This window comes from Thunnus albacares, chromosome 8 (genome assembly GCF_914725855.1).
Source record: "Thunnus albacares chromosome 8, fThuAlb1.1, whole genome shotgun sequence".
Taxonomy (NCBI): domain Eukaryota; kingdom Metazoa; phylum Chordata; class Actinopteri; order Scombriformes; family Scombridae; genus Thunnus; species Thunnus albacares.
Window position 1 is genome coordinate 28,447,462 of NC_058113.1, and position 13,363 is coordinate 28,460,824.

The 13,363-nt window shown below is 43.0% G+C and overlaps 1 protein-coding gene across 2 annotated transcripts; it reads left to right on the forward strand.

Moving 5' to 3' along the window:
• The first annotated feature begins 47 nt into the window (after positions 1-47).
• On the forward strand, positions 48-12,197 carry mios (missing oocyte, meiosis regulator, homolog (Drosophila)). Of its 2 annotated transcripts, none has more exons than XM_044358540.1 (12): positions 48-145; positions 649-1,527; positions 1,687-2,176; positions 2,779-2,877; positions 3,755-4,009; positions 5,463-5,632; positions 6,293-6,358; positions 6,505-6,663; positions 7,372-7,524; positions 8,967-9,171; positions 9,440-9,569; positions 9,683-12,197. In XM_044358540.1, exons 2-12 carry the CDS (start codon positions 706-708, stop codon positions 9,771-9,773), a joined length of 2,640 nt encoding a protein of 879 aa, XP_044214475.1. In that variant the 5' UTR covers positions 48-145; positions 649-705; the 3' UTR covers positions 9,774-12,197. The 2 variants fall into 2 exon arrangements, with proteins under 2 accessions (XP_044214475.1, XP_044214476.1); XM_044358541.1 differs by having other exon boundaries at positions 91-193.
• The last annotated feature ends 1,166 nt before the right edge of the window (positions 12,198-13,363 follow it).

Sequence of the window (13,363 nt, forward strand, 5' to 3'; positions counted from 1 at the left end):
GTCCTCTCGTGGCAAACCGCCTCTCAAGCGAAACCGTGCGTAACCGGAACTTTGAGTAGCTGACATTTTTACCCTCACGGACATGTTTTGGTGTAACACACAACATCAGTGTGGTGGGACTCGAAGTTGTCGCTGTTCAACATGTGTATGTCAAATTGTAATTCGCTCGCTCATTTAAACACTGTAATATATTGTAAGTAATCGTTAATATTGTAAAGTGGCTCGTTTAGTCAATGTTCTCGCTTGCTAGCTAAACCAGCGCGACCTAAACGGTGATGTTTTTAGGTCGTCCTTCACTCGTTAGCATTAGCTCAGTCAAGTTAGCATGTCAACAAACTTTAAACTTTGCTTCTAACTGCTCCAACACTTTGGCATATCGAAAAATACTCACATATTTTATTTCAAATGTCTCTTCTTTTAAAACAAATACGTTATGAACTAGCTGGTTTGCCAACTTTTATAGATATCGGGCTTTGAAATCAACGTCAGTAACGCTCAAAATGTACGCTAACAGCTAGTTAATATACACTTTAACGATACTGTAACATATTTTTGAGTTTATTTAGTGCACATTACAGTGACGTTAGGTGTCTATTATGTAGTATTTATCCAAGTGCTAACGTCTTTATCCCTCTGTTTAATATCCAGGTTGTGAGCTGTGTAGAGGGCAGATTTCTCTGAGGTTTTTCTAGCTGTTTCTGAATCATGAGTGGCTCCAAGCCGGACATCCTGTGGTCTCCTCACCACCCGGACCGCTATGTCATCTGTGACTCTGAACTGGGACTGTACCGCATCGGACCTGTGGGCAGCGCAGAAACCAAGGCTGGCACTCTCCCACTGTCTGAAGAAACTGCTGCTACTTTACTAGCCATTAACTCTGACACTCCTTATATGAAATGTGTGGCCTGGTACCCAAAACATGAGCCCGAGTGTTTGCTCGCTGTGGGCCAAGCCAACGGCAGAGTGGTGCTTACCAGCTTGGGCCAGAGCCACAACTCCACATGTAAAGAGCTAGTTGGGAAAGAGTTTGTGCCCAAGCACGCCCGTCAATGCAACACTTTAGCTTGGAATCCTGTGGACAGCAACTTGCTGGCTGCTGGGTTGGATAAGCACAGAGCGGACTTCTCTGTCCTCATATGGGACATTAGCAGTAAGTTTTCCCCGGAGGCGAGCGTAACAGCTGAGAAGATTCGTCTCTCGTCTTCTGTGGATTTGGACTCAAGCACAGTAGTGACCAAACCGTTATATGAGTTAGGCCAAAACGATGCTTGTCTGTCCCTGTGCTGGCTGCTTCGTGACCCAAAGCTGCTGTTGGCTGGTATGCACAGGAACCTCGCAATATTTGACCTGAGAAACACGAGCCAGAAAACGTTTGTCAACACCAAGGCCATCCAGGGGGTGACGGTCGACCCACACTTTCATGACCGCGTGGCTTCCTTCTTTGAGGGCCAGGTGGCCATCTGGGATCTGAGGAAGTTTGAGAAGCCTGTGCTCACACTGACTGAGCAGCCCAAGCCACTAACTAAGGTATGATGCAGTTTGTTTTGAGGCGAGTCCAGTTGAATTGGCATGAGAAATGTGTTTTGAAAGCTTTTTTGGATTTCTAACATGTATTTTGTTGCTAAAATATTACATATAGTAGAAGTTGCGGTTACTTAAGTCATGCTTTCCATTTGTCATTCTCAGGTGGCCTGGTGCCCAACTCGTACCGGCCTACTGGCCACTCTGACACGTGACAGCAACATCATCCGCCTGTACGACATGCAACACACTCCTACACCTATCGGAGATGAGACAGAGCCCACTATCATCGAGCGCAGCGTGCAGCCCTGCGAAAGCCAGATTGGCAGCTTTGCCTGGCACCCGTCCTCTCAGAACCGCATGGTGGTGGTTTCAGCAGCCAACCGCGTCATGACTGACTTCACCGTCTTCGAACGCATCTCGCTGGCCTGGAGCTCCACCACCTCGCTCATGTGGGCGTGCGGCAGGCACCTCTACGACTGCGTCGAGGATGGGGCTGAAGGAGTGGAGAGCATGATTGAGAAAGACATCGCCACCAAGATGAGACAGAGGGCTCAGTCCAAGTATGGGCACGATACCGTCCAGGTGTGGAAGAACCACCTGCTGGCGGGAGGGACCGATCTCCAGCTCAAGTCCCTGTGGTTTGATCTGTTCTATATCCTTTATGAATATGAAGAGGTGTCATGATTATTAGCATGGATGATATAGTAAGTAAGTAAGTAATTAATATGTTGTTAAAATAGATTATTACCTAATCATCTGTCAAATTATTCTGATGGCATAATCCTTTTTTAATAGAAAGATGAGCCAATGCCAGTGAAAATTGGTGGTGGTAAAACATCCTTTTTTCTCCACCAATCTAGTTTTTTTGTATAAAGGTTGATGTGGCTTTATTTTAAAGGCAGAAAAAAATGTACAGTACCAGTCAAAAGTTTCCCATTCACTTGAAGCCAAACTTTTGGCTGATACTGTATAATATTCTGGAACAAAAGCCTTCATTTATCCAAGACAAGTAATATAATCAGTATTCATCATTGTTTGGGGGGTAAACAATAAAACTGGCTGATGAATTTCTTGACTTCAGCAGAAAAAACAGCGTAACTTGTATCCTCTCTTGATCCGGTTAGAAACTGATTTATGTCATGTTCTGTAGTTGTGTTGTAGTTTTATTGTTGTGGTTCATCGTGCACCTTTAATGTTTCCTGTCACATGTCGTTTTAACTGCAATAACAGTTACAATTCCTATGTAAGCATCACATATGAAGCAGTGCGCAGAGGATATGGAGCTGAAACTGCAGGGGAACAAACAGTCTGTTGTTTACTCTGGTATCAAGAACATTGTGAAGACCAGCTCAGGTAAGAAATCAGACACACTGATGGTTTTAGTTAGTTTATTAGTTCAGTTCAGACCTGCCAACACTCTGTTTTTTCTCAGGTTTCTCCTGTATTTTCACCCCCTCTCCCACTGTGCTCCCATTTAGATATTTCTCCTGGGGAAACTCCCGTAATTTGCACGGCCCTCAACCTTTACTCTGAATAATCATCATACACACGGTCCCATAAGTTTTGTACGTTTGCCTGACGTTACCCAGGTCGCCAGAACGTCTATGAAACACAACCCACACACACCACATACAGTTTCAACCCATCTGTCACCACAACCCGATTAAAGGGGCGTTTGCACAGCTGCTCTCTGTCCTCCTCCCTCTGCTGCCGATGTGATTCACTGCCTGCAGGTACCGTCGGTAGAGAGGAGGGACTGGTTTGTCTCAGCCAGCAGCTAAGTTTACAAGAATTTGTCAGATTTTAAGATACGTGGCAAACTCAGATACACAGTTAGGCTACATACAGACAGCTTTTGTTTTATTAGCTTAACCAGCGTGCTGCGGTAGTGCAAAAAATATCAGCGGTGGATGGGACACTGCAGGCAAAGCAGTTGGAAATATCACTTTTCTAAATGTAAATTGTCGTTAACTTGAGTAAAACATTACCTTTCAGTTCATAAACCAACCCCCCACCTGATAAAACCTCCTGTATTTTGAAACCTAAATGTTGGCAGGTGTAGTTTAGTTTGTAGAAGCCACATATTAGAGACAGATAGTTTACATTTGTACTTGCAAAGAAGCGGCAGACCTAGCTTAAATAATATTCATATGTATTAATGTATATTTTCCCATGTTGATCCTATGTTGGTTCATTGAATTCTCTGTTTTTTGTTTCCTCGGTCTATCAGGCACTACAGAGACCCGCAGGTGCTGGAGCGGCTCGGACCGTCAGACGGACGTGCCGAGGTACCACAGCGAGGAGCGCTGCCTCGCCCTGCGGCTCTGCGGCTGGATCAGTCGAGGGCCCGACATCGACGTGGAACCCTTCCTGCGAACCCTGGAGCAGGAACGCGAGTGGGAGCGGGCGGCCGCCGTGGCTCTGTTCAACCTGGACATCCGCCGGGCCATCCAGATCCTCAACAAGGGAGCCACCGCTGAGAAGGGTGAGTACAGTAACACTCCGGAGGGAGAGGAGGGGAGATGAAGCAGGTGTGTATTCGAAGCCAAATATCGGAGGAATGTTGTAGACCAAACAGATGATTGCACATGTAATGCTTGTATATGTAAAGCACTAGTTATTTATAAGCATTGGCTTATGTTTTTTTATTTTTATGGCTAATTTAAATTATGTAGTGGTTCAAAATGAAGCGGTAAAGGTGAAATTTCAACCAATTAATCACAAACTGTTTAGAAATTAAGTCTTTCTCTTGAGATCTTATCAATTTGCACTTCACAGTGAACTGTTTCTGCATTGTGTTGTGTTGTAATGCATTGCTGCTGCAACAGGAAATTAAGTAAGCAGTATTTACTTAAACAATTGTCACCTCATGATAACCACGCAGTTCTTGAGCATTTATAAATGTAAAAATCAGTCTCTCTAATGCAGCGATACGGCACAAGATTCAGTGGCATTTAATCACATGAAACAAAAAATCAAATCAGATGAAATTAAAGTCTTTAAGGAATTTCAAAAATGTAACAGCAGGAGAACCTTTTTTTTTTTTTTCTTCCTCATTGTATCAGCTGCACTGCTTTTTCACACTCAAGTTGGATGAAAACGGAGAGAGAAAGGCTGTTGTTTACACACCTCTTGTCTAAGAAAAATTCCACCAATGTAGGGCAAACGTTTTTCTGCTGTGCGTTCTAATGAGTGTTTCCTGAGCGTGACTGATGGGGTGATTCATTAGATAAGGCGTGTCAACTGAGCCATCTCGGCAGTTATAGTGTTTTTTTTCTCAAACGGCAGCTCTGACTTAATGTACTGATTGTCATCTGTACACAGACGTATGTAGATTTTTGTGATAGTGGTTTTGTTTAGTCTGACTTGTTCTCAGCTCGTATTCTTTTATTTCTATTTGGATTATTGCCACGAGATAATCTTCTAAATTTACTTTTGTTACGTTCATGTTACTAATATTTACCGTTTAAATTTAGCCTCTATTTAATGTTAAGTTACTTTGGCCATTGAACCCCTTTATAAACATGTATAATTAAAAAAATAAACACAATCTGTACTTCTGTTTTTCCTTCCAGACTCTGTCTGTACTTCCGAAAAAGAAATCTATTCAAGGCACTCTCTACTTTAAATTCTTTTCTTCAGTTTTGTTTTGAAAGCTACTTCAAAATGAAGGCCGCGGCATGACCAAAGAGTGACAGTAGTTTTTTTTAAAAGTGAGCTTCCCATAAAACAAAAGCTTTTAATGCATGTGTCTGGAATCTTATTTTGAGCAACAGAGCCAGCTCACTCTGAACAGTTTTCTTTACCCGTGTCTCTTTACCGTTGAAACCTTCTGTTAGGATGTGTTTTTTTTTTTTCCCCGACCACAGCGCTGTACTTACAGTAAACCGCCGCAGAGAGTAAATAAACTCGCTTCTCTAACTTCTCCCTCGTCGCAGGTGACCTGAACCTGAATGTGGTTGCCATGGCTCTGTCAGGCTACACCGATGAGAAGACTTCCCTGTGGAGGGAGATGTGCAGCTCTCTGAGGCTGCAGCTGAAGAACCCCTACCTCTGCGTCATGTTTGCCTTTCTCACCAGTGAGCCCGGAGCCTATGATGGCGTGCTGGTATTGGATCTCTTTAATATCACACACTCTTTAAAGCATTTTTGCGAACACTAGGGAAGTTAGTGAATAAAAAGGAAATCTGACATTTTAATCGGCACTGTTTCTCAACTAACAGAAGTGGTTCTGTTCCCACATCATGAAAACTTTTACATATTCTTAACACCGTCATGAATTGGAAGGTAATACTCCAGTGGTCTTTATTAGGGAAAAATCACAGGTGCACAGGAAGAGATGTGTTTTACATTTCAGTCAGCGGTGCTGTAAGTTATAAAATTCTTTTCAGAAGTTGAACGTGAGCCCAGAACATAGTGTATGTTTCTGCTTTTCCCTCACTCAGTTGCATCAGATTCTGACCACCAGCTGCTGTCGCATTTAGCTTTTTTTGACCTTTTCCTGGCCAAAAAAGATGACTCCACGATAAGAACATTCAGTGAGGAACTTGGACTTTATTTTCTGCCATCTTGGCTTTTAGAATTGATTAGGTGTGAAAGATGATTGGTTTCCTGCAGAACTGCATCTCAGAGCAGAGACAGCAGAGACTTTTGTTCTGTACTGAATGTAAGAAGCACTCGGGAAAAGATTTTTTTTCCCCCCAAATATTATCCAAGAATGTTAGTTTGAAATGGCAAGAAAATATAAAATAATTTTTCTCTGTTTCAGTATGAGAGCAGTGTCGCTGTGAGGGACCGAGTAGCCTTTGCCTGTATGTTTCTCAGCGATGCACAGGTAACACTACAACTACTACCAAGCTTTGAACAGCAGATTATGTCCTGACAACACTACAATTCTGCATATGTCATACCTTCCAATAACATTTTCTTGTTCTTGATAATGCTCCGTGCATAATTTCTCTCTGGGGTGTTTGGCCACAGCTGCCTCGATACATCGACAAACTAACCAACGATATGAAGGAAGCAGGCAACCTGGAGGGCATCCTGCTGACAGGCCTGACTAAAGATGGCGTAGATCTTATGGAGAGTTACGTGGACCGTACTGGAGATGTCCAGACTGCCAGCTTCTGCATGCTGAAGGTATGCAAACACTAATTCAATATACAAAGAAAGGTGTAAAGGAATAGTACGACATTTCAGGACAGATATGAGAGCGGTATCGATTTTATTTATCCACCTCCTTGCAAGAAAACGAGCAAGTGTATTTCCCAAAATGTTAATCTCTTACTAACATCCTCAATAAGCTACGAGAAGAGAAGGCGAAGTGAAAGTACAAAGTTTAATAAGTAAACTAAATGAATTAAAGGACTGCAACAAAGAAAAGGGAACTGTCTGAGCACCCTTGGGGAAATCATTTCACATGCTAAAACTTGCTAAAACCTGCCATTTCTCAAAGGTCACAGCTGTTAATCTTAACACAATAACCACCTCTTATAACAATATGATGCAAGCCTCATTGGAGTTGTTTGCTCTCATACACTCATTTCTTTAAAGAAAGGGTAAATTAAAGTTGTAGAACAGGTCTGCAGCCTTTCAACACACTGCAGAACAGGTGTTTGCTTGTTTTTTCCTGTTCTAACCTTCAAAGCAGAGTACTGTGGTATATATAGGGCATCCACCACCTATGCGGTAATTGTATAAACCCCACATACGTATACACAAACATGTACACATTCCACTAGAGGGATGGGTGCAGGAAAGGTGAGCCTTCTAGATGCAGGCTGGAGTTCACTATTTTGTTTAAGTACACTTTGACTATTTGATTTTGTGACCTGCTTCTCCCAATAGGGTTCCCCAGGTGAAGTGTTGAAAGACCCTCGAGTCCAATGCTGGATCGAAAACTACCGCAACCTGCTGGACGCGTGGAGATTCTGGCACAAACGGGCCGAGTTCGACATCCATAGAGGCAAACTGGACCCCAGCTCAAAACCACTGGCCCAGGTAACGGATGTTGGGAGATTTCTTTAATAACTGTAGTGCTGAAACGATTAATTGATCACTTGATTGAGAAGAAAGACAACTATTTTGTTAATAATTAATTAATTGTTTAAGTCCTTTATCAACAGAAAATGTCTAACTTCTGCTGGCTTCTCAAAAGTGAGGATTTGCTTCTTTTCTCCGTTTTATGCCGTTGTAAATGTAACATTTTGGAGGTTGTCATTAGTTGCAGCCCTCAGTTCTTTGATATATTCGCATATTGATATATAATGTCATTATAGGTTACTGGTTCAGTGTGTTGTTGTTGTGGTGGTAAAACAAGTGTTTTGACAGAAAATGACACACTCCAGGCTCTAATGTGGTAGGGAACAGGCAAACACAAAGCAGTCTGTCTCGTTTGTTTACTGTCTTAGACATTACTACCCTCGTAACAAAATAGGTAGTATTATAGTGCGTATCCTGTTTATTACAGCACGGGTAGTTTGTTCCAACCAATCTGAAGACGGTATCAGCCAAGCTCATAACAACCACAGCTTTACTCTCCAGTTCTTTTCATAAAAACCTGTGTTCAAGTTCGTGATCTTTGTTGTTTTCTCCTTTTATGTTGGAGAAATCCATTTCAGATAGGGATGCACGATGTTATCGGCATGTCATCGGTATCGGCTGATAAAAGCTCTAAAATGAAATATCGGCATCGGTGAATTCTGCCGATTATGAGACGCTGATATGTTGCCATCTCCTCCGCCGCTTGACTGTGTTTCCCTTGATGGACTGTGTCACCCTGACGGTCTCGGTGCTTCCTCCGCAGGCTCCACTTCACTCAAGCTGCCTGTCAGACCCGCTGCTGCTTCCCACTTTAACCCGAATAACAAACCGGGGCTCGGTGCTCCACATAGAGAGCCAGGGCTAACGTTAGCTGGGAGGCTAGCGAAGGCTAGCTGGCTGTGCTTCCCTCTGGTCATGCTGCGGCTAACGCTCTGCTAGCCTCCCAGCTAACATTAGCCTTATGTTATGCATGTATAATAGTCTCCTCGGCCAGCTGGAAAAAATATGTGCATATATCGGCATCGGCAATCGGCCACAATGAGTTGGAAATATTGGCATATCGGATATTGGCAAAAAATCCAATACCGTGCATCCCTAGTTTCAGACAGTACACATACTATACTTTGGTAGACTTTTTTTATAAAGCTTAATACTAAAAATGTTTTTTTATGTGCAATTATGAGTATGCTGGTCCTGCAAGAAAAACTTGGAGCTACTTAACTGCATTACTGACATTCCAGTAATCACACTCAAGCATGTTGGGATTATTGCCGTATTATCTAATCTCACTCTCCTCTAAAAATGAAATCCAGACAGCTGGTGAGCGTGAGCCTGTTGGTTTTACCTTCATGTTCACCGGTCCTTATCAACCGACCTTTGTGTTTGTTCTTGTGCGGCAGGTGTTTGTGAGCTGCAACTTCTGTGGGAAGTCCATCTCCTACAGCTGCTCGGCGATGCCTCACCAGGGTCGCGGCTTCAGCCAGTACGGTGTAAGCGGCTCACCTACCAAGTCAAAAGTCACCAGTTGCCCCGGTTGCAGGAAACCGCTGCCACGCTGTGCCCTCTGCCTCATGAACATGGGCACACCTGTTTCCAATTGCCCAGGTAAACTGGCCTGTGTGGATGATGTAGACAGATGCTCAGCTGATATTTCCAGTAACAGGCATGAATCTTGGAGCAGCTTGAGTGGTTATAATACTTAACTGAGCATTTGCTGGAGAAAATGGTGTGGACTTTGATCCCCATTTAGGGGCGGCTGCACCTGGGATTTCACTGGCCAATTCAGTTTTCTTTATTGTAGTGATGTCAATCATACCACCGTTGATAGATAGTCAAATTTTATTGACTGTTAATATTGACTTTTTTTTGGCAGGAGCAGGGAAGTCAGATGAGAAGGTTGACTTGACGAGGGAGAACAAACTTGCTCAGTTTAACAACTGGTTCACCTGGTGTCACAACTGTCGACACGGCGGCCACGCTGGCCACATGCTCAGCTGGTTCAGGTGGGACATTTATTAACACAGTCATACTTCATTGTCTTTGTGGTCAAGATGTACAATGTTTCTTTACATGTTTGTTTGTTTTTTTTAATTGATCTTCATGTTTCCACCTACAGAGACCACACCGAGTGCCCAGTGTCAGCTTGTACGTGTAAATGCATGCAGCTGGACACTACAGGGAATCTGGTGCCTTCAGACAGCAGCTAAACAGGAGGAGCCTGTAGGATACTGAAGCCAAACACCAGCCCGAAGCCAACCAGTGCAGGTTCACTGCTGCACCCGCCACACTAACAACTGGGCAAGGGACAAAGGGTGCCAGTAGTGTCCTTCTCTGAAGTGGCTGCTTGAATAGGATGAAATACTGTTAAGTTATAGTCTAGTGAAGGGCTGTGCGATATGATGATATATATATCGTGTGACGATAGAAAAAAATCTCTCGTTTCATATTATGCTCAATCGTTTATTTCGTTGGAACCCAAATCACACTCTTTACAGCGATATTGTTCATCATTTGGAGTCTGTCCATCTTTTACGCGGATTACATTAATAAATTACTCTTATCGGCTTTTTATTGCATTTATATTAACGTTATGAGTGTAGTTGTCATCACTTCGAGTACTTCACCTGGTTCACTCTCCTCTGCTCTGCTGTGTGTGCAGCACATGGAGAGCTCAGCCCCGCCCTCGCTGAACTACAGAGAGAAGAGGAGAGTAGCACGACCGTAAATGAAGGCAAAACACAGTAGAGAATATGTTAATTTATGCTATATACTTAATTTATGTGCACTCGTTTCACTTCAGCTCAGCGTGAGAGTCTCTATTGTGTTTTGCTGTCATTTACAGTCGCGCTGCTCTCCTCTGTTCTCTGTGGTTCAGAGAGAGCGGGGCTAAGCTCTCCGTCTGTATGATGCGCACAGCGGAGCAGAGGAGAGACAGTGAGTTAGGGACAGTACTCAAGTTGATGACAACTGCACTTGTTACGTTGCTATAAGTGCAATTAAAGGTTTGTGAGTAAAAAACCAATAAGATTAATTTAATCCGCACAAAAGATGGACATGTGACAGTAAGGGTACAAGACAAAATGAGAAGCTTGTACCTAAAAGAGGGGCTACTTCTGTCGCAAGGTTTGGGTATGAAAAATCTGACACAGACCAGAAACTATTTATTCATTGAATTTACAGAAAATGTGCTATATAGTGCTATAGTGTATCGTTATCTGGATATAACATAACTTATATCGGGATATGAGATTTTAGTCATATCGTACAGCCCTAGTCTAGTGAATGTAATATTGTAACAGAGCCCGATATCAAGAAGGGAGGCAGTGTGTATTACTGATCTGACTAACTGAATCAATGACAGAAAGGGAGCAAATGCAAACTCACTGCTCTGCTAATGAAAATCCGAAATCCCACTCAGGAGAAACACAAGAGGCTTTGCTGTAATCAGCCTCTTCCAATCTAACCTGAATCAGGATTATGGTTTTGTTGTGATCTGTTTAAAAAAAAAAGAAGAAAAAAAAAAAAAAAAAATCAAATGTCCACTCACACATCAGGTTGTTAAGATGTGATCACAGGTGCCAATACGTCTGAGCTATATTTTGTGGCTTTTGTTTTAATACGCTATTTAACGTCTGTGTTTGTCTTACGAAAGGATCTTCACATACCTCATGAAAGCATTGTTTGGGGTGAAGGATGGTACCCCCGGGTGTTGGAGAGTAGCGCACAATAACAACACTCCCTTGCTCTCTTCATGTGTGTCTGGGCCACTCTTCATCTGGTATATTCATCTTGTGCGGGAGGGCTTCCAGTGCAAGGGGTGGTTTGGGGGGGGGGGGGAGGGAGAGAGGGATGAGGAATCAGAGACGGTAGGGGTGGTGGGTTTAGGGAGGAGGAGGAGGGTGGGAGTTTGCGTCTGTATTCACCAGCCCACTCCAGGCCTGTGGTCCATGAAAGAAGCTCCCCAGAAAACAGCAGCTGCTCGGCACTGACAAGACCCTCCAGATTGTTTCCCTCATAAAGAACCTCACCTGCCGGAACACTATTGACTCAAAGAGAGGGCGAGAGAACAGACAGCCTGAGCCCCATACCCCCCCCCCCCCCCTCCCGCCCCCCCCCCCTCCTCTTACACCCTCCGACATACACAGACTTGCTCTCTTTCTTTCTGTCTCTCTGTGGTGCCCAAATTGCACCCAAAAACTATGCATACCACACATCAATCCAAGGATGGGCGCCGTCTGTGGGGGGACGGCCGTGTGTAAGCCGCATTGTAAATGGGTTTTCTCTTTCTCTGCCACCCTCCCCGCTCTGTCACTAAACCAGGGAGGCATTGTAAGTGAGAGGCGGCCTGCACCAGAGCTGGCTAAATCACTTAGTCATGGAGTAGGGAGGAGGAGGGAGGGGGGGACGGGGGGGACGGGGGGGTACAGGAGCTACTGTATGCTGCTTTCACCAGGATCTCCTCCTGGTGTGGGAGGTTTTATAGGCCTGCATGCCCTTTTGTGAACTATTTTGGAGTGGAGCTGACAAATTGGCGAGCCGTGTAGCGTCCCAAAAAACCGAGTGGCTGGAATTTCATCCTTTCAATGTTTCTTGTGTTTGCCTTTTAAATAAATTCCGACTGACAAATTGGAGCACTGCTGAATGGGTTTTTTTTCCCCCATGAGTTTACATGGTTTATTTTTACATTATCATGTTTCATAGAAACAGATGGCGTGGGTTTTCTGTCATGTGCATACTGTATCTTTGACTAAACGCATTGAGTCACACATTATTTTCTCATGGTAACTCCCACAGAATCAGATCATCAATACAGGCAGGAAGATAGACACCAAGGAAGAACAATGAAAAACGTACATCCTCAGAACTGAATGAGCAATAAAACTCATTATTAGCTGATACTGAAAGTTCATTCTTGACAGCAGTTGACACAATAGTCTCACCTCATATATCATATATCATATCACAGCATCTTCCTCTGCACATGGACTTTGTTTTAGTTTTCATGGAATTGAAGATGTTAAATTTCCAATTTTTTTAAGAACTTGTCCAAACAGAAATTCACTCTTAATCATGGAAAATCTCACAAATCTACAAATTTACAGGATGATACACATAGACATACAGCTAAAATAGGGCGAAACAAAGATAAGCAAACACAACTTATTTATAGGTAGGTAGGAATGAAAATAGATATATATACTACATATATATATATAAACAAATGGACAAAAAAATACAGTGCAGGGTCTATATATAGGTGAATTTGTTACTGTAAATGGTGTACACAGGGTTACAAACAGTCATGAAATAAATATTGTGTGAATAATGTAACTTACTTTATAAGATCCATTAGTAGTGCTAACAAGACAGAAAAAAAGGAAATTTGAACATCTTCAGTTCCATGACAACTGGAAAGACCATCTGCAGGGGAAGATCATGTGATGCGATCAAAAGCTCCAGAACAGCTGCGGATGGACCACGTGGTGACTGACAACTCCTTATTAGTTGTAGGTTGTAATATATATTCATACTGTAATATTTATTAAATACAGTATACGGGCTAAATTCATGAGCAATACTTTGCCTAAGGTATATTTTACATTCACAGTTTTTCAAGTGTGTCTTAAAACAACAGTCAGGTGTCCATATGAACACTGAAAGAGGTTTTCCTTGCTGTAATCATTCCTCCTGTTTATACTGGCGCTCAATAGATCCCCTTCAAATGCACTTTCAGTGTAAGTGATGGGGGCCAAAATCCACAGAGTTTACACAGTCTTTTTCTGCAAAATTGCACTGC